This window comes from Diabrotica virgifera, chromosome 6, assembly GCF_917563875.1.
Source record: "Diabrotica virgifera virgifera chromosome 6, PGI_DIABVI_V3a".
In the NCBI taxonomy this organism is placed as follows: domain Eukaryota; kingdom Metazoa; phylum Arthropoda; class Insecta; order Coleoptera; family Chrysomelidae; genus Diabrotica; species Diabrotica virgifera.
In genome coordinates, this window is record NC_065448.1 from 204,118,112 (window position 1) to 204,140,972 (window position 22,861).

At 33.7% G+C, this 22,861-nt stretch overlaps 1 protein-coding gene across 1 annotated transcript in view; it reads left to right on the forward strand.

The window, feature by feature from the left end:
* Positions 1-22,861, forward strand: part of LOC114328537 (inter-alpha-trypsin inhibitor heavy chain H3) — a 90,632-nt gene that overhangs the window by 43,137 nt on the left and 24,634 nt on the right. The window contains exons 4-9 of the mRNA XM_050653668.1: positions 219-422; positions 523-786; positions 4,075-4,356; positions 10,720-10,968; positions 14,069-14,360; positions 19,152-19,427. Of these exons, the coding sequence (XP_050509625.1) occupies positions 219-422; positions 523-786; positions 4,075-4,356; positions 10,720-10,968; positions 14,069-14,360; positions 19,152-19,427 (1,567 nt within the window). The remainder of the gene's footprint in view (positions 1-218; positions 423-522; positions 787-4,074; positions 4,357-10,719; positions 10,969-14,068; positions 14,361-19,151; positions 19,428-22,861) is intronic.

Below are 22,861 nucleotides of genomic sequence, written 5' to 3' on the forward strand. Positions count from 1 at the left end.
TATTCTACATCCTACCGGATTCAAAACAATGGAAACCTTCTCTGGTTATACCATGCGAAGTTTGTAAAAATGCAAGCCATACGGATGCTGAGACTATAGGAAGAATAAAATATTGCCCTTTCAATACTTTATTATATTGCTACTAGCTTTTGTCTAAATCTCGCTACCACACAACAAAAAGACTTTGTTAATGTTCATGTATCGTTTTTTACTTTTAGGCAGTAGAAAGTGGCCAAAGCGCAGCTCATGTAGCGATAAGTACCAAAGATTCCAACACCTTCACAGTCTCCGTGAACGTAGGAGCTGAAGAAAAGGCAACATTCTATTTGACATATGAGGAACTTTTGGAAAGAAAAAATAACCAATACGATTTAGTTCTTAACATTCGTCCCGGACAAATAGTTGACCATCTTAATGTTCAAGTAAGTACCTAATTTAACGTCTCTTATAACGACTCTTCAATTAAAGCTCAACATTAAACACAAAATTAAAAATACTTATAATTTACTATTTTCTTACTAGGTATACATCAACGAATCCAGACCTTTGGTCTTTGTGAAAACTCCATCTCTAAGATCTGGCAATGAAATCGCTAAAAACAGCGATAAACTTGACCCTGCCTCTTTTGTAGAAATCATTAACTCTACCAGTGCTCTAGTTAAGTTCCAACCAGACGTTGTTAAACAACAAGAATATGCTAAGGAATTAGGAGGAATAGAATTAAATGGTCTTGCAGCGCAATTTATAGTTCAGTACGAAGTTGAAAGAGACCCACAAGGTGGAGAGGTTTGTAAAAAATATAAATGCCAAATAAACATAGTTTTTTATATTATGAAATATCCTTGATTTTTCTTCTTATGCAATCCACTAATGGATGTTTGCGATCACGTTTGCCTGTTTTCCCTATCCCTTGCCAGTGTAAATTAGGTCTCCTATGTTTCTTAGCCCTGTCCATTGTTTGACGCTAAGGAGCCATGGAATTTTCTTCTTGCCCACTCTACTTCTTTCTTCTATCTTTCCTTCAATTAAGGTTTGCAGAAACTGGTATCTTTCGTTTCTAATTACGTGCCCCAGGTATGCAGTTTTTCTCTGTTTAATTGTGCATACCTAGCAGTTGTCGTTCTGTACCAATTCTTGTCAGGATTTGATTATCTTGTTGATAAATCCACATCTCAAATGTCTCTAGTTCTAGTTCATTCATTGTGATTATTTTTAACTTCCATCCTTAGCCCAGTCGGGATACCATTTGACCTTGCCTTAGGAGCTGCCCCAAATTTTATTTTTCTAATCTTTAGGGGGGTCAATAGTAGTATAAATTTAAAATCTCGACTGAATTTGACCGTTGCGTTAGCCGCCATCAAAAAATATATAAACTGAAATTGTTGAAAATTTTCTATAATTCCGTTTATTGTAATTTTTTTCGTGCGGTCCATATTTTCCGAGTTATGGGGAAAAAACAGTGACAGTTAAAGCATTATTATTGATTTATTGAATTATCTCGTTTATTATTACTTTTACAACAAATTTTAACCTATACAAAAATGAAGAGAATTAAATTTTGTATAATTTTGATTTTTTTCATTTTTTTGATAAAACCAATATAATATAAGGTAGTACGTATGCGGTAAAGGCGCGAGCGTAAGACCCGATTGATTTTAAAGCAATGGTTTTTGTTCAATATCTTCCCATTTTCAACTTTTCGACAAAAAGTGTAAGGACTGAAATTGTTGCAATTACGATTTACTACAATTTTTCGAGAGAACCAGTGGCGGGTCTAAGAGAGGGGGATTGGAAAATTCCCCCAACGGGGTCCAAAAAAAATTGTTGAAAGATTAAAATATTTTAGCTGACATGAGAAACTTAATTGTCGATAGACAAATTCAGCCAATAAAACCCGCTAGTTAATAAAATTGAGTAAACTTAATGCATATAAGTTATTATTTATGTCCTTTATGTACTTAGTTTGGTTAGTGTTTCATTGGACGTTTCAAAAATTGTATAAAATATAATTCTCTTTATTTTTGTTTATGTACAATTATGTCGTAAAGTTAATAATAAATGAGACAATTCAATAAATATGCCATGCCTCCCCCCGCTTCCACTATTTTCCTCCTTAACTCGGAGAATATTGATCGCATAAAAAAATTGTGGAAAAGAAATTGTAGGAAATTGCGTTTCCAACAATTTTAGTTCCTACAGTTTTTGTCGAAATGTTGAAAATGGCGGAGATATTAAGCAACAACGGTTTTCCTTTAAAATCAATATGACGGCTAATGCAACCGCGGAATTCAGTTGAGATTTTATATTTACACTACTATTGATCTCCCCTAAAGGATAGAATTACAAAATTTGGGGCTGCTCGGAAAAAAGATTAAATTCAGTAGTTATACTCCGCCCACCACTTTCTACTATTTTCCCACTTAACTCTGAAAATATTAACCGCATGAAAAAAATTGTTAAAAAGAAATTGTAGGAAATCATATTTGTAACAATTTAAGTTGAAAATGGCATATTGAACAAAAACAATTGCTACAAAATCAATCAGGTCTTACGCTCGCGCCATTATCGCATACATACTACCTTAAATATTAACTTTAGCAAAAAATGAAGGAAACTAAAATTGTGTAGAATTTAATTCTCTCTATTTTTGTATAGAATAATTTTTGTCGTAAAACTAACAATAAACGAGATAATTCAATAATTATGCTCTATTTATATATAACTGTCAATATTTTCCGCTATAACTCGGAAAATATCGATGGCACGAAAAAATTGTAAAAATAGAAATGATAGAAAATTACATTTTCAACAATTTTGGTTGTTATACTTTTTGTCGAAAAGTTGAAAATGGCGGAGATAATGAGCAAAAACGGTTCTCGTTTAAAATCAAGATGGCGGCTAACGCAATGGCGGAATTCAGTCGAGATTTTAAATTTACACTACTATTGACCTCCCCTTAAGATTAAAAAAATAAAATTTCCAGTCTAACCCGACTGAACTACCTTTTACGCCATATAGGAGCACCGACCATACAGCATTTCGTGAATCCTAGTCCTAGGTTCAGGTCAAAGTCAGAGCTAGTAGACGTTTCTGAATATTATGGCGTTTCTGGCCCTTTCTATCCGACATTTAATTTTCATATATTTCTTCACACATATAATTTCTTCACATAGCCAGATTCTTCTTCTTCTTCTTTTTCTGTTGGTGCCGTGTCTGTATTAAGACGTTGGCTGTCATCATGTTTACAATTTCCTGAAACCTCTCTCTATCGGCTGCTGCGCGAAATAATTCTTCTACTGCGCAGCCACACCATTGTCTAATATAGCCAGGTTCCCAGGTACTTAAATTTTCTTACGCGCTCTATATCTTGTTTGTTGTAGGCTAGTCTTGTATTTTGATGTTGACATAATTGACGGCTGATTATAAGGAACTTCGTCTTTTTTATGTTAATGCTAAGTCCCATGTTCTTGCTATGTTTTGCATTTTATTAAGAAGGTTTTGGAGGTCTTCTATATTGTCCGCTATTAAGACCCAGCCATCCGCATATGGTATGTTATTGACCCTGGTACCATTTACTTTGATGCCGCTTTTGCATTCCTCAAGGGCTTCCTGGAAGATAGTTTCTGAATATAAATTGAACCATAGTGGGAAGAGAATGCATCCCTGACTTACACCTCTGAAAATTTTTTGAGCTTGCATTGTTTCGTTATCTACCTTAACGACATCTGCTTAAATTATCTGCTTAAATTCTTAATTATTTAATCATATGTTGATTTATACTTATTCGATTTAACAGAATAAATACCATGATTGTTAAAGATAATTATAAATAAGACATGTCAGAAACACCAGATTCATCGTTTAAACTTGTTTCTAGTCTTTGTTCATTTGTCTCTATTATTAATCTAGATCTTTTTTGTTAATATCTAAGAAATTTTACGACATTTCGCATTAAAAATAATAAATCAAATTGTTTGCATTTACCTACAATATCAGAGAGATGTCAGATCTAGTGACCAAAGCATCATAACCTATGTAAGATATTTGTATCTTCATCGTACTTCTTTTTCTTAGGTGTTGTTGCAAGATGGATACTTCGTACACTTTTTCGTACCAAAGGACGCAGAAGTCATCCCCAAGCATGTATACTTCATCTTAGATACAAGTTCCAGTATGTACGGTAACAAACTCCAGCAAGTCAAAGATGCCATGACCAGTATTTTGGAGGAGATAAAACCCGAAGACTCACTCAGTATTGTCGAATTCAACAGCGAAATATACGTGTGGGACATAGACAATGAGAAATCAGTTCTTGCTCAGTGGGACAACTACAGAGAACCGTTTGAACAATTAGGTGTAAGTAATATTTTTAGAAAACATGAAACCATACAATTTCTTTCAAGTTGTTTAGTTTTAAGCTCAAAACAGAAATCTTCTTCTTTAAGTGCCATCTCCCCGACGGAGGTTGGCAATCATCATAGCTATTCGGACTTTAGAGACACCTGCTCTGATAAGTTCATTTGATGTACATCTATCGTCAGGGGCGTGCGGTAAAATTTGAAACAGGTGAAGCAATTTATAAAAAATTGTAAAAACACCTATTTATAATGTAATTCAATTCTTCTACCTGAACGAAAGTCTCGGTCATCAAAATTCTTAAACCTCTTTTCCATTCGTTGGCATATTTGATCTAAAATCTGATAGTATTATAGACCATAATAGCCGGCGGTAGCACTATTGGACATCTTCAACATTATCAGTGCGTATGCGTTTCCTTTTAGGCTCACAACTTCTTGTCATCATATTATTCCAACATTTTTCAAAGTCATCTCTCTCTTTTTGTTAATAACAGCTTTAAATTCGCTATTTTTTTTTACACATAAACCAATATCGTTTATCTTGTATTGCAATACATTAAATAAATTATCTGAGATTGTAAATATTTCTGAAAAAAGAAAAGTTAAAAAACTCCAAAAATCCTCTCGAGCTATTTATGGTTTCTGTATCCCACTTTACACATTTTCTCCATTCTCCAAAACCCTAATACATATATTTATATAAATATTTAGTATTTATAATATAAATAATTATATTATATTTATTTATATAAATAATTAAATAAAACCAATCTTCATAATTACACAAAATCAGTCGACGAAGCCCGTCATTGTCAAATGCTGGTAAATCCCATTTAAATTCAGGAAAACAGCTCCTTGTATGCAGTTAACAAAATTGCTTATAAGCGATAGATTTGCCCAAAATTTGAACTGGCCACTCTGCGTGTAACCCCGGTGATTTTTACATAGGCTGAGGAGAAGCAAATTTGAAATCAGATTATCTGCCGACATGACTCCGAATACCAACGTAGAAATACGATCATGACCTATGGGTCCGCGTATTGAACGAAAGCTAGAAATGCAGCATGCAGCCCTGCTTAAAGAGTATTTCATTGCTTTGTTATTTACTGTATGACAAAAAGAGAGTAAATTACGTTTGTCTTTTCTTATTACCTATTACCTACGGAAACCAAGGGAAGCAATGCTTCCCTTACTTCCATGGACCGCACGCCCCTGTCTATCGTGGTACATCCATATCATTTTCTCAGCTTGCGCAGCCACGATAGTGTACGTCTCACTATGCTTCTTTTTTCTTGAATTTTTCCCTGCATAATCAATTGGAGCAAGTTATGTCTCTGTTTTGATGGTTTATTTCGATTTCGATTTTTTTATTCATCTTTCTCAGACCCTTTTTGTTTGTGACGTGTTGTGTCCAGGATAAGTTCAGAATTCTTCTGTACACTCACAGCCACAGCTCGAATGTTTCTAGTTTTTTCATTGATGTCGCATTCGAGGTCAAAGCTTCGATTCCATAAAACAAAATCGAGAAAACGTAGCACCCGACCAACCTAACTCTTAGCTCTAACTTTAAATCTCTTGTGCAGAGCACTTTTCTCATTTTGTTAAAATTTGCTTTAGCCTTTTCTATTCTGATTTTGATTTCCTGAAAGTAATTATGCACCTGTGGAGTTGACCATTGTTCCAAAATATGCATATTGGTTGACTCGTTCGACATTGGATCTGTTTATGAAGAGATTCTCGTTATTTCTTAAAGTTTTCGATATTTTCATAAACTTTGTCTTCTTGACGTTCATTGTTAGACCGTATTCCTGCTCAAACTCCGCTATTCTGGTCACCAGCCTCTAAAGATACCCAATATTTTAGGCCCCAAGATGACAATGTCATCTAAAATGACAGCGTCATGCCATATCTATATCTAATGTTGTTAATGGGAACTCCATTTGTGTACCTTTATTCCAGCTAAAAAAAAAACATAAATACACATTTCTAAATAATCATAACATTAAAATAAATCAAACACCTTAATTTATGTAGGGTAGGTAATAAGTCTACTACTCACAGTCTTGTTAGATTTTATTTATTTAAAATGTAGATGTAAAATTTGGGCGACCGGTTTCGGTGTTTAACATTTACACCATCATCAGGCCCCTAAGAAGCTAAAATAGTGACAATTTGTATTAGTCAGAATAAGGTGTATATGACGATACAAATATACAAATAAACAGACACCTATTAGAGCTACAGTACAAAGGACTTTGACAATATTAGCAAGTGTATTTCTAATTATTAATATCAGTGGCGACGCGTGACTTTTTCTAAATTGTTACCAAAACCAGATGTAAAAAATCTTATTTAAAAAAATTATTTTGAACCTCCAAAATATAAGTTTTTGTTTATTTGCAAAAATGTTAATAACAGAATTGTATAAAGAGGATTTTATCATTAATCCATTTAAAAAGCGTTTCTCAATGAAAATTAAAGAAAATGAGGACATTCAATCTTGCAATTGGGTATTTCTTTGGCAGGTTTTAATCCGCCTCATTGCTGAAAAACTACTGTCAACGGATGCACTTGTAGCCGGAACTGTTTAAAATAGGTTGGCCAATTTAAGATCTTCCTGAAATGCATTATCAAGTTATCAATATAATCTGGATCATTAAAAAGAACTGTCAATTCTGTTATTAACTTTACTGTGACAAGTTTTGTCCATATAGCTTTACAAATTGATGAAAGGCTGTTATTTTTAAAATTCTCAAACTCCTAATATATTGCCAAACAGTCAAGATGCTTTACATTAGAAAACCTATTTTTAAGTTGAATAATCATAGTGTCATCAATTTAAAAAAAATCGTCAACGATACTCATCCATGTTAAATTGCACGCACACTGAATAGGTAAGTAACCATTGTAACCATTTCAAGAAGTGGTAACAAGAGTTCTATTATCCACAGTCCACAGCACCATAGCGCACCCACGCCTTCGCCTTTTAAAATTTTCAGACACGAGCCGTTTCCGCCCGTCCGACCGATTTCGTTACCAAAAATAAAAGTGGTAACAAAATAACCTGCAACCGAGTCTTATAAACTCGTCAATATTTTCGTGCGTCTAGTTGGCATTTTACTGAATTTACTATTAATTAACACTCATATTTCTATTGTAAAAAAAAATTAAATGGAATTATTTCACAGTAGTTATAAAAATATTTTTAAAAGACTAAGTTTTTCAACCTAATAAAAATATTGGTAAATTAAATATTTTTAAAAGATTTTTAATTGAAAAACTTTATTGGCCCATTTCCAGGTGACAACCTTCAAGGCTTCTACAATATGCAAGCCAAATGGATGCTGCAGTGAAGACTAAAGGGAAGGAATTCTACACTATGCAATTCACAACCCCCGTCTGCAGCGTGGTAAAGTTCCAACGGAAAATGGACCTAGTGACTCTATAGGAGTAATACTAATATAAAAATAAAAATGTATACCATTTTTATTCATTCAGTTGCGGTACGAAACCAAAACTGTCTTAATTTTTACTCAGATCAGAGAGTTCAGCCAGCACCCTTATCGACGATTTCACCTCTTGTTAGAGGTTCATCAGAGACTGCATAGGCTGCTTTTCTCTGGCCCAGGTAAAAATCTTCGACATATCCATCTCCCACCGCAACTGACGAGATGGTAGTAGGTGCCTAGCGGCATCTGCTAAATAAAAGACTAAGTTTTTCAACCTAATAAAAATATTTGTAAATTAAATATTTTTAAAAGATTTTTAATTGAAAAACTTTATTGGCCCATTTCCTGGTGACAACCTCCAAGGCTTCTACAATATGCAAGCCAAATGGATGCTGCAGTGAAGACTAAAGGGAAGGAATTCTACACTATGCAATTCACAACCCCCGTCTGCAGCGTGGTAAAGTTCCAACGGAAAATGGACCTAGTTACTCTATAGGAGTAATACTAATATAAAAATAAAAATGTATACCATTTTTATTCATTCAGTTGCGGTGCGAAACCAAAACTGTCTTAATTTTTACTCAGATCAGAGAGTGTAGCCAGCACCCTTATCGACGATTTCACCTCTTGTTAGAGGTTCATCAGAGACTGCATAGGCTGCTTTTCTCTGGCCCAGGTAAAAATCTTCGACATATCCATCTCCCACCGCAACTGACGAGATGGTAGTAGGTGCCTAGCGGCATCTGCTAAATAAAAGACTAAGTTTTTCAACCTAATAAAAATATTTGTAAGTTAAATATTTTTAAAAGATTTTTAATTGAAAAACTTTATTGGCCCATTTCCTGGTGACAACCTCCAAGGCTTCTACAATATGCAAGCCAAATGGATGCTGCAGTGAAGACTAAAGGGAAGGAATTCTACACTATGCAATTCACAACCCCCGTCTGCAGCGTGGTAAAGTTCCAACGAAAAATGGACCTAGTTACTCTATAGGAGTAATACTAATATAAGTTTTTCAATAGTTTTTCAATTAAAAATCTTTTAAAAATATTTAATTTACAAATATTTTTATTAGGTTGAAAAACTTAGTCTTTTATTTAGCAGATGCCGCTAGGCACCTACTACCATCTCGTCAGTTGCGGTGGGAGATGAATATGTCGAAGATTTTTACCTGGGCCAGAGAAAAGCAGCCTATGCAGTCTCTGATGAACCTCTAACAAGAGGTGAAAACGTCGATAAGGGTGCTGGCTGCACTCTCTGATCTGAGTAAAAATTAAGACAGTTTTGGTTTCGCACCGCAACTGAATGAATAAAAATGGTATACATTTTTATTTTTATATTAGTATTACTCCTATAGAGTAACTAGGTCCATTTTCCGTTGGAACTTTACCACGCTGCAGACCGGGGTTATGAATTGCATAGTGTAGAATTCCTTCCCTTTAGTCTTCACTGCAGCATCCATTTGGCTTGCATATTGTAGAAGCCTTGGAGGTTGTCACCAGGAAATGGGCCAATAAAGTTTTTCAATTAAAAATCTTTTAAAAATATTTAATTTACAAATATTTTTATTAGGTTGAAAAACTTAGTCTTTTATTTAGCAGATGCCGCTAGGCACCTACTACCATCTCGTCAGTTGCGGTGGGAGATGGATATGTCGAAGATTTTTACCTGGGCCAGAGAAAAGCAGCCTATGCAGTCTCTGATGAACCTCTAACAAGAGGTGAAATCGTCGATAAGAGTGCTGGCTGCACTCTCTGATCTGAGTAAAAATTAAGACAGTTTTGGTTTCGCACCGCAACTGAATGAATAAAAATGGTATACATTTTTATTTTTAAAAATATTTTTATTTGCAAGATTCTTAACTGTTACCAATGGTTACAACAGCGGTTATATGGACGTTTCGCCAGTGATTAATATCACGATAAGCATGTTATAATTTAGGGTTTAAATAAATATATAAATAAATACAGTGTTTACCAGTTCCCAACTAATGTTAAGGTTATGAGTTGTTATTAAAATGTAGTGGACAAAGTTTTAGTGGGATAAGGTATAAATAAACTAAGAGTGAATACTTACATATCAGTATAGCATTTAGCGAATTAGCCCTCTCCCTTCAGACATTATTTTTTTTTATTAAAGAATTTTTGTGACATTAACGAGATAACTAGAAATTGTACACACAAAAAGAAAAAAAAATATTATACACTCATATACTTCTTTTTGTGTGTACAATTTTTAGTTATCTCGTTAACGTCACAAAAATTCTTTAATAAAAAATGATGTCTGAAGGGAGAGTGCTAATTCGCCAATGCTATACTGATATGTAAGTATTCAGTCTTAGTTTATTTATACCTTATCCCACTAAAACTTTGACCACTACTACATTTTAATAACAACTCATAACCTTAACGTTACATGGGAACTGGTAAACACTTTATTTATTTATATATTTATTTAAAACCTAAATTATAACCTGCTTATCGTGATATTAATAATTAGCATTACACCCGCTAATATTGTCAAAGTCCTTTGTACTGCACCTCTAATAGGTGTCTGTTTATTTGTATATTTGTATCGTCATATACACTTTATTCTGACTAATACAAATTGTAACTATTTTAGCTTCTTAGAGGCCTGATGATGGTGTAAATGTTAAACACCGAAGCCGGTCGCCCAAATTTTTCATCTACATTTTAAATAAATAAAATCTAACAAGACTGTGAGTAGTAGACTTATTACCTATTACTTATTACTTATTAAATAATATTATGTGCTCACATCAGCAACCATTTCAATATTTTAAACACCTTAAAGTTGATGATATTATTGGTGTACATAAATTTTAAATTAGCCATAAAACATCTGTTATTGTTGTTTTCAATTAATTTAAAAAAACATGTTTTCTTATTTAGAAACTTAACTTACCAGGACCAGTGTCAGCAACAAAGGAAGCAATTGAGAAAGCTAAGAAACTTGTCGAAAACATGCAAGCTGGAGGTGGCACTCACATGATTGGTGGATTGGATGCTGGCCTGTATCTTGTAAAATCTGAAATAGAAAGAACTAAAGAAAGCAACGATCATAGACAACCTCTTATAATATTCCTAACTGACGGACAGCCCAACATAGGTTTACATTCTACAATTGAAATCATTGATGTGGTAAGTAAAAATATTAGAATAGATGTGATATACATGTAAATAAGTATGAAAAACTTTAAGGGATAATTCTACATAAAAAAATAATGGCAGTTTGCTCTATAATAGTACATTATATACCGCGGGACTGAAGTAGTACATTTAATCCTGAAGGTAAAGTTTATGGCCCGACCGCAGGGAGGGCCATAATTTACCTGAAGGATTAAATGTACTTCAGTCGCAAGGTATATACGATACTTTTCGTACTTCCGGTATGATTTTATTAATTATTTCAATAATTTCAATCAGTTTTTTCTCTCTTCAACTCATTTAATAAACTGTCTTTAAAATAAGTTACCATAGTAACATTGCGTTGTGACAGTTATAATTTAGAAACATTGTCATTACTAGTGTCATTGTAAAGAAACATTGTTATTGATAATTATTGGTATCATGAGTGAAGAAGGTGTATCTGATATTGATAAAAGAGCAGCCGAAGTAGGTGAAGAATTGTTACCACCGAAATCTAGAAAACTATACGAGCAGCAGTACGATGCTTTTAAAAAGTGGTGCCGCTTAAAAAATGTGAGACAACCTACTGAAAATGCGCTGTTAGTCTACTTCGATGATAAATCAAAAGCGGTTTGTGCCTCAACTCTCTGGGCACATTACTCAATGCTGAAATCGGTTATTAACATTAGAGAAGATATTGATATAAGTAAATTTCCAAAATTATTAGCTTTTTTGAAGAGAAGAAATGAGGGATTTAAGCCAAAGAAGTCAAGAATTCTCACGTCTGAGCAGGTAGATCAGTTCTTACGGGAGGCTCCGGATGATAAATATTTAATGCTTAAGGTAAATTTGGAAATTTGTTTATATTCAGAAATTTTAAGAAATCAATTTTTTTGTAGGTTGCACTTATTTTGGGCGTTGCGGGAGCTTGTCGTGGAAAAGAGTTGGTTGATTTAGAAATCGACGATGTGAGAGATTTGGGCGATTCCTTCCTAATTGCGATTAGAAACACCAAAAATAAAATTGACCGAAATTTTGTGATCAAAAATTCAGAAAACAGTGCCATCAGTTTTGTGGCGATATTTCGGAAATATGTGGCATTGCGAAAGACAGGGACAACTCATTCAAAATTTTTTGTTCAATACATCAACAAAGAATGTACTACGCGAGTAGTAGGAAAAAACATGTTTGGTACAATTCCACGGCAAATAGCAGCTTTCTTGAAATTAGAAAATGCGACGTCTTATACGGGACATTGTTTTAGACGCACATCTGCGTCTTTGTTAGCTGATTCGGGAGCAACAATAGACGTGCTGAAGAGACATGGAGGATGGAAATCCTCCAACGTGGCCGAGGGATATATTGAATCGTCTATTAAAAATAAACAAAAAATTTCAGATAAAATATTTGGTCAAGTCGCCGATTCGTCCACTATAGTTATGCCACAGTCCTCATTCTCGCTTCCTGTTTCCGCAGGATCTTCGAAACAAACACCAGTTCAATATGAAAAGGACCTATCTGTTACTCGTCAGTTACCTGCTGCATTAACCCAGGAAAGACTGGTCAATATGACGAACTGTCACAATATTAATTTGAATATTAACGTTAATTACCATTCTAATTAATTATATTTTTCAATAAAATATCCCTTAAATTCGTTTGTTTGTGATTTAATCGTTCCGGGAGTTTCGTCAATATTTAATCCCGGAGGGATTAAATGTGACACTTTAGTACCTGTCACAAGGGAGTGAAGTTGTCACTTTAGGCCCGGAAGTACGAAAAAGTAAATATATCCGCAAATGCTTTGTTTCCGTGATACAGGGTGTTGAAATTTTTATTTCAAACTGCCAATTTTTTTATTACTCTAAGACCGGTTGAGGTATGAAAATTACATTTGGTAAGTTTCACGAGGTTATTGCGCATTTTTTGGCAAACAAATAACAATTTTATATTCATCATTGGCGCGCCTACAGGTAATGGTCTGAATTTTTTTAAAGAAAAAAATGGTATCTCAGTGGCATACCATTTGTATTCTACGTTTAATTTATTAAAAAAAACATTTCTTGTATTGTTTTCCTATGGTGCACCGTTTTCATGCGAAAAAATAAAACATCTTCGAGCGTATTTTTCATTTCTTAATACATTATCAAGAACTCTCCAGTATAATAATACCAAAGTAGAACAATAACAGAAAATATTACTAAAAAGATTTTAACTAGGTGCAAAGCTACAACAAATGTTCAAAATTACCTCCTTTAAAGGTGACAGAATAATTTTATATTCACCATTGGCGCCCGTACAGGTCTTAATTTTTTAAAGAAAAAATAGTACGCCACTGAGAGACGTCAAATTAAAATTCATTCATGAATTTTATCGTCATTTTTTAATTCCTCGTTCAATTTACGACAAAAATTCATTTTTGTCTGTTTTTTCATATGCGGAGCCGTTTTTATACAAAAAAATAAAACATCTCAATGCTTACAAATTATTCGAGGTAGATTCCATATCGATTCCATATACATAGATTCCGAGGTAGATGGCATATTATGCATAGAAACTTATTTCAAATACTTTGCAAACGTTAAGGTATTTTATTTTTTTGCATAAAAACGGTGCACCATATGAAAAAAGACAAGAAAGATTCTTTATCACAAATTAAACGTGGAATACAAAAATAATTTTTAATTTGAAATATCTCAGTGGCGTACTATTTTTTTCTTTAAAAAAATTCAGACCTTTACCCGTAGGCGCGCCAATGATAAATATAAAATTGTTATTTGTTTGCCAAAAATGCGCAATAACTACCTCTTGAAACCCACCAAATTTAATTTTCATAGCTTAAAAGGTTTTAGAGCAATAAAAAAAAAATTCAACACCCCGAAACTTGGAAAAGAAGCATTTGTGGACATATGTTTATAAAGCAAACTATCATTATTTTTTCATGTAGAATAACCCCTTAAAGTTTTTCATAGTAATAAAGTAAATAAGTATTTACTAACACCCTGTGTAAGTTGTAATTCCCACTTTTTATGTATGTTTTTTTTTAAATATCTATATTATATATTAATTAAGCTGTATTTGTCTGAACCATAATACTCACTTCCGTCCTTAGGTCACTAAGTTAAACGAAAACATCAAAACTCCACTGTACACTCTAGCTTTTGGAGAATCTGCCGACGAAAATTTCTTAAGAAAACTCTCTTTGAAAAACAAAGCATTCTCAAGACAAATATACGAATCAGCAGATGCCGCCATCCAACTGCAACAATTCTACAGACAAATATCCTCTCCACTTCTATCAAATGTCCATTTCAAATACAACGACGATGCTAGTGAAGTTACAAACACAGGATTTCCTATTTTGTACGCTGGTGGAGAAATTGTTGTTACTGGACGATTCGTAGGTAAGATTTTTTCCATTATTATCTTTTACTGCGTGGTTCAAGCAAGACGCTAAGCAAGTATTTTGAAATCGATAACCCAGTGTTTAAAGTTATGGATCCAAAAACTACAAAAGCGTCATAACAATCGTATCATCCGCATATCGTCAATTATTAAATGGGATTCCATTTTACGACCACTTCATATGTTTATTTCTGTAGTGCCGTGAGGGGGAAAAGAATACATCATTAACTCATGCTCCATTATAATAATCTCAGGTTGTTTATTTTTATGTGTGCTCTTTTATCCTAGTATATATTTTCTATAAATTTAATATCACGTGTTTATTAATTATTACACTTATGCCTGGTTGCACCAACAAATCTTAAGCTTCAGATTAGCCCAGCTCAGCTTATAGATAGAGCCGCTTTAAAGGTTTCTACATATTATCATGCACGCATCGTTTCCGGCACGTAGCGTTTAGTTTCCAAAAAAATATAGATTTTAATGAATTTAAATATGAACAACTCACATTGTCCGGAACGTATCGCATCAGACACTTCTTTGTAAAATCAGGTTTTTCGAAGACTACGCTAAGTGCGTTTTGAAAAAAATCATGAAAAGAAAATTTAGAAGCAAAAAGAGAAAATACAACGAGAACAAACTGAAAGAAATAGAAGAAAAATTTCAAAAACAAGAAATAAGATCATTCTACCACGAAGCAAAAAAAATGGAAAGAGGATGTCAAAAAACAACCCATATATGAGAGATGATAAAGGGATGTTGCTAAATGAGCCGGAAAAGATAATGGGAAACTGGCAAAACTATTTCACAGAACTGCTAAATAAGAGCGAAGTACAAAAGGAAACAAACCATGAAATTGAAGATGATCAGATAGCAATACAAATACCCACAGAACAAGAAATAAAGAACGAAATAAAGAGCTTGAAAAATAACAAAAGCCCAGGAATAACAGAAATATCGGCCCAAATGATAAAATCAGGAGGGAAAAGACTACAGAAAGAGATATATGACCTGATAAAAAGAATATGGGAAGTAGAAAAAATGCCAGAAGAGTGGACCATAGCAAGGATATGCCCTATACATAAAAAAGGTGATAGAATGCTATGCGAAAACTTCAGAGGCATCGCACTATTAGAAATAGTTTACAAAATCTTAGCACAAAGTATAAGAAAAAGGCTAAGTCAATATTCGGAAAAAATACTGGGAGAATACCAGGCAGGTTTTAGAAACAACATATCAACGACTGACCAAATATTTGCCTTAAAAGAAATACAGACTACCTGTTACGAACATAAGACAGTACTATATGCTTTGTTCATAGACTTTAAGTAGGCTTACGACACAGTAAACAGACAGCAGATGTACGAACTGATGAAAGAATTGGGGATACCAAGTAAAATTGTCAGGATGGTAAAGATGACGATGGAAAACACAAAAAACGAAATAGCTTGGAAATGGTATACATCTAAAAAGTTTGAAACCAAGGAAGGATTACGACGAGGAGACCCACTATCAACAACGGTATTCAATCTAACATTGGAAGGAATAATCCGGAAAAGCAGAATAGACATGCAAGAAACGATATTTAAAAACGGCCACCAATGCATAGCATTTGCAGATGATCTGACGCTATTAGCAACAAGCAAAAAAGAACTACAAAAGTTAATGAAAAACATAATAACAGAAGCCAAAAAATTCGGACTTAAAATAAATGAAAAAAGACAAAGTATATGATAATGGGAGAGATCCAAAAAGAAAAAGAGAATAACATCATGGTACAAATAGATGGAAAAAAACATACTCGTTCAAAAGAGCCAAAGAAATTATTTACCTGGGAGCCAAAATAGATGAAAATGGTCATGAAGAAAGGGAGATAAAGGCAAGAATAGCTAAAGGAAATAAAAAATATGGAGCGTTACGCACATTATTGGCATCCAAATACGTATCAAGAAAAACAAAAATAAGAATTTATAAGACTGTTATCAGACCTACAGTAACATACGCATGCGAAACATGGGTGCTCAAAAAGTCAGAAACAGACCTTTTAGAAAGATGGGAGAGAAAAATGCAAAGAGCAATATATGGAGGTGTGAAAATAGAAGGTCAGTGGAGAAGAAGAACAAATAAAGAATTGGAAGAACTATATCAAGAGCCAACGATCACGACGACGATCAAAGCACAGAGAATACGATACTTGGGGCCCATCGAGAGAATGGGAAGTAAACGAATTCCAAAAATGATACTCTCACGAAGACCAATAAAAAGAGGAGGAAAGGCAGGCCAAGGAAAAGATGGAAGGACAGTGTGTATGAAGACTTGAAGAAAAGTAACATTGAGAGATGGAAAGAATTAGCATTGGACAGAAGGAGATGGAGGGAGGTGGTGAAGGAGTGTATTAAAAGACTGAAGTGTAATTAAATAAAATTTATAAGTTTTATAAGTTATGTAAGGTATATTAAGTTATTTATTATATTACTTATGTAATCAGAAATGTAAACATTTTAGCCCTAGGCCTACAAGGCCTGTTGCGCTTAATAAATAATAACGGTACGTCCCGGAAACAATGAGTGCATGATAATAATATGTAGAAACCTTTAGTCTCACTTCCGTTGCACCATAAGGTTTAGGTCTTAACTCATTGTGGCAAGCTGAAAATGAGTAGCAGAGTAAGACTCAATGGTGCAACGCGTATGCTTCGTAAGCTGAGCTTAAGGCACGTCTTAAGCTTAAGACCTGTTGGTGGAACCAGGCATAATGCTTGGTTGCACCAACAGATCTTAAACTTAAGACGTGCCTTAAGTTTAAATATAAATCTAAAGCCTTAAAGTATCAGTTGAGCTGGGCTAAGCTGAAGCTTAAGTTCTGTTGGTGCAACCAGGCATTAGGGTCCTATGATGTATAGGGTAAAGAAAGGTATATTGGTGATACAAGTAATTTGGTGATCATTTTTAATCAGATTACCACACAGTTTCCTATGCAAGCACATTCATAAAACAGCGCTAGAAAGTTGTTTCGAGTGTAAGCAAGAGAAATATATATTGCGATTTTGCAATGCGCGTACCCGCTTTTAGTAAACATACTGTTTTGACCGTTGCGTTGTGCGACAGCTGACAGTGGAGCCATTTTATATGGAATGTAAGAGACGGTTATATATTTATTGAAATTTTTTTATTATAGTATATTTACTACATGCAATCAATACATAAAAATTATAAGCATGTTTGTTGTTTGTTCAGGGCGGTGTATGTATAAAATTTGGATTTGTTATCCAGTGATAACAAAGACTCCACTAGTCTCTTAAATTATTGAACTGTGCCCTGTAAGGGTAAGTACTTCACTGCACTGCACGGCACTACACTTCACTTCACTGCTGCTTAGAACCTATATGGTAGCTCCAATGGTTTGTGCCTCTTCAGTCTTCGAGTCTGCTCACTAAGCATTATCTAGCAGGTTCAGTGCAAGATTATTTGGGTGGTTTTCTAATTTTACCAAATAGCGGCTGCTGTATTCACTCACTATCTCCTTAACTGTGACTACTTGGAGACCGTCTCGGATTTCTCTGTTTGGTATAAACCAAGGAGCATTTGTTACGGTCCATAGTACTTTAGACTGGAAGCGTTCCAATATCTCTATGTTTGAGTTTGCAGCCGTACCCCATAGTTGTATACCATATGTCCATATTGGTTTTAAGGCTACTTTATATACCAATAATTTGTTTTTTAAACTAAGTTTTGACTGTCTTCCCAATAGCCAGTAGCATTTGCTGAGTTTCAAGCCAAGTTGTTTTCTTTTGTTAAAAATGTGCTTTCTCCAGGTCAGTCCTTTGTCCAAGTGCATCCCTAAATACTTAACGCTGTCAGATTGAGGCAGATCTTGTCCATTTACTGTAACAGGTGGCACTGTACCTCTGAATTTGGTAAATGTAACCTGCACTGATTTTACTTCATTGATTTAATTCTCCAGTTTCTTGTCCAGTCCTGAATTTTCACTAGATGTTGGAGAATTCTTGCTGTTATGACTGGGTTAAACTCGGAGTTGGTCTATGCCAATTGCACTGGCAAGTACCTAGCATTTTCGAGCAGGGAACCATGTTGCCCTTTAGGCATGTATTCTATTATATCTAACAACATCGACTTGTAGTCAACATATGTTACTTATATATAATATGTAAACCATATATTACGGGGATACCACTTTAAATAGTGTGATAGTTTCACACTACTCTGCAGAATGCACTGAAGATGTTCTGAATTCGAACGAAAATGTTTTGCAATCCATTTGGATGACTTTTTAGATAGTTTTAATAAACAATTTTATACCAGAATACAATTTGAAGTTTTTACTTCTGTATGAGTTTTTTATTATTCATTAGCTTTTGAATAGTTTTTCGTTTTTCTCGTTCAATTGCAGAGTCGAGGTTGATTAATCTCGCGCAGCAAAATCACAGCTGATCCTACTTTTAATTCTAAATTGTAAGGTTTGACTTCAGGCAATTCTAATGAATTCAAAACTGTGTAGAGTAGTTAACTATATTATCCTGAGTTATAACTTTGTCAACTTATTTGAACAAAAACAACTTTTCTAGAAGAACATTCTCAATGGTCGCATTAAGATCATCTACATCTGTATTTTTGGCTCCAATATTACTGCCTTATTTTACTTATTTACTCAGCCAATTATGGTTATTGAACTGTTGCGCTTTTTAGCGAAGTTTTTAGCATCATCATATGACCGTTTACCATTTTCATACGACTCTATCATTTATACTTATACTATTAAACATTTTTTAGGTAATAGTTTTGATCCTGCAATTAGCGCTGTTGGTAAACGAGGACCTTTAATATATAGACCAAGGGTTCACAAGCCTGTAAATTCGTTGGAACGTCTTTGGGCGTACTTGACTGTAAGGGAAACCCTCGAGAAAATGAAAATTGCCAAAGATAAAACAGAACTTACTAAGAAAGCTTTGAAGCTGGCACTTAAGTACTCGTTTGTTACTGAGGTGACATCATTGGTTGTAGTGAAACCCAACTCTACACGTCCCATATATGCAGATGACGGATATCGTAAGTACCTATCTTTTATTTCTGTATTATTGTTAAATTCTTGTATTTGATATAGTGTGAAATATGCAAATTGCCATCATCATTCTCTTTTTTTTATACCTATGCAGGATCAGGTCAATATGTACCTTCTTAACCTACAGTGGGTGATCATATTATTAGAGCCACCTAGTAAAATTCAATGTTTTATTAGAGGAAGGGTATATAATTGAGCTGTATCATATATTAATGGATTTGTTTCCATTTGGCTGTCTTGTTACACTTTATGAAAGTGCAATAAATAGTCTGACAATAGTGGCAACACGCATGTGTGGCAGTGCGTGACTCAGATGCCATGGTTTGTCAGTGCTGTCCAGCCTAGCTTGCAACGCGTGTGCCTATTATTTTGCATTCTTGGTGTTTAGAGTTATAATAAACTTTGCGAGTTTCCATTGCTCTCTAGTGGTATTCTGACAGGCCTATACTATTTTTACGAATTTAGTAAAAATTGCGCGTTCGTTACACTAGTGGTACCAGAACATCATGGGAAATCAAAGACATCTCACCAAGGAAAATAGCAGAAATAATAACTTTAATATCCAGTACTAATCACTCCAACAGAAACATAGCATCCATTTCTAAAGTTTCAAAGGCAACGTGGACCGTATAAAGAAAAAATTAACATACCATTATTAAACAAAAGTAAAATTTTCTGAGGTGGCTCTAATAATATGATCACCCATTGTATGTTCTCAAGGTTTGTCATGAGTTAGTGCTATCCCAAAAATTGCCTAATATATACATTCTTTTGTTCTTTTTCCTTTACTCCACTTATACCTTTAAGCATTCTTCTGTCACATGAATTTCTTTTTATTTTTTTTTTATTAGAAAAGTCGCACTATACCTAGCTTGTTTTAAGACTTAATAGTTTTATTATGAGATATAACCAGCGATTTAAAATTTTATATTTTTGACGTTGCCAAATCTAGAGTTCCTGAGATATACGGATAATATGCGTATTTTTAAATGGGACCACTCGTATATTTTAATATTTTGTTACAGTTTCTCTTGCCGATGCAACATAAAATCTGTGAATGGCCAATATTAAGCATTAATTATGCATAATTAAGAAAAACATTTTTATTTTGTAATTATCTAATATTGCTGTATGAACAGAACGCACCTAAAGAAAACAATTAAATGTGGTGTTCAATATGACCACGTTGTCTTGAGAAACAGAAATCCATTCTGAATAAAAATTCATCTAAGACTTTTCTAATCGTTTCTGGAGAAATTAATGCTGTCTCTTCTGTAATTTCTGTATTTTAGTTCTTGGATAGTCTGTGGCCTATTGACATGCACTTTGCTTTTTAAATAATTCCATATTCCATAAAAAATAATCTAGAGGTGTCAGTTACGGAGATCTTGCTGGCTCTTCGATGGCTCACCTTCTTTCAATAACGATTTGGAAATGTATATAATAATGCTCCATCTTTCTGGAACCAAATATCATCAGCAAAGGGTCTGACTAATTTTGGAATTAACTCAAATTTTAAAAATGCCCAGTATCCTTCACCTTTTATGGTTCTATCTCAAAAATAAGGTCCAATAACGGTATTATTAATTTTTCCTCTGGTTATCTATGTGCAAAGAAAAAGGATTTGGTTAAAGAAATTAGGATTAATGTTAAATCTATTTAACATTGTGTCACAGAACTCCATTTTGAGATATGGATCGTCTTCATTCAGTTCATGTATTTCGCATGCCAGTTTCCTATTTTTCTTAATATACGACCAGTTGTTTTACTGATTTGATTTTAGGTTTTAATTATTTTATAAGCCTTATGAGGATCTTCAAACATCGACAAAAATGTCAATTTTTGTTTCCTCTAGATTACCAGGACGACCACTTCTTGGGAGTTTTGGGAGTTAAGACATGGTTATTACGCATGTTTTGAAACACAAGTAAGAATTTTATATTCACCATTGGCGCGCGTACAGGTAATAGTCTGAAATTTTTTAAAGATAAAAATGGTACGCCACTGAAATATTTCAAATTAAAAATCTTTCTTGAATTCTTCGTTCAATTTGCGACAAAAAATCTGTCTTCCCTTTTTTTCATGCGACGCTTAGTTTTCATGAAAAAAATAAAACATCGGAACGCTTACAAAGTTTTCGACGAAGTTTCTACAGTGCGCTAGAATAACTGTTACCCCCCTTATTAACCTATTTATTTTTATAACATAATATAATATATAGAACATAATATAAGCAAAACGCTCGGACCGGTCGATTTTTAAAATAATCATAGTATATTATTGCATCAATGTTTCGAACTTTACGCGATACCGCTTCAGGTGACAGGCATAACTTTGATTTTTTTAAATGGGAAAGTACATCATGTGACACCTCATTTAAAAGCTTTTGAAATACAGATTACAAAAATGTATAATACTTTAATCCTTTTTGAGAGCGTAGGCACAAAATTTCGGTCGAATTATTTTTAAACGCATTTATTTTTTTCGAATCCTGAGCAAACCAATAAGTATTTTTGAAAAATTTGAGGGCAGAAAGTCCCTTAGAATAAACAAAAAGTATCTTTTGAATGATATATTTGAAATTAAAAACCAGACTAAATTTTCTCTTTTTTCAACCCTGTGACTTATTAAAATAAACATTATAGAAGTTCTCAGGGACTTTCGACCATTGATAATACTGTTATATTTCATTTTGCGTTTAAATTTTTCAAAAATACGTATTAGTTTTCTTAGGATTCGAAAAAAATGAGTGCATTTATAAATAAATCGACCTACGTTCTCAAAATGATTAAAGTAATATACATTTTTGTAATCAGTTTTTCAATAGCTTTTAAATGATGTGTCACGTGATGTACTTTCCTATTTAAAAAATCAAAGTTATTCCTGTCACCTGAAGAAGGATCGTGTAAAGTTCGAAAGATTGATGCTATAATATACTACGAATATTTTGAAAATCGACCTGTCCGAGCGTTTTGCTTATCTGCTAAAAATAAATAAGTTAATAAGGGGGGTAACACTTATTCCAGCGCACTGTATATGACTGTGTAGAAACTTATTTCGAATACTTTGTAAGCGTTAAGATATTTTATTTTTTGCATGAAAACAAAGCGTCGTATGAACAAATATGAAGATAGATGGTTTGTCAGAAATTGAACAAAGAATTCAAAAATAATTTTTAATTTGAAATATCTCAGTGGCGTACTATTTGTTTTTAAATTTCAGACCCTTATCCGTACGCGCGCCAATGGTGAATAAAAATTTTTAATTGTGTGTCAAAATATGCGCAATAACTATGTCTTAAAATCCGCCAAATTTTATTTGCACACCTCAACCGGTTTTAGAGCAATAGATAAATCGTCAGTTTGTAAGAAAAACTTTAACACCCCGTATCTCGGAAACAAATGAAAATCGAATAACAACA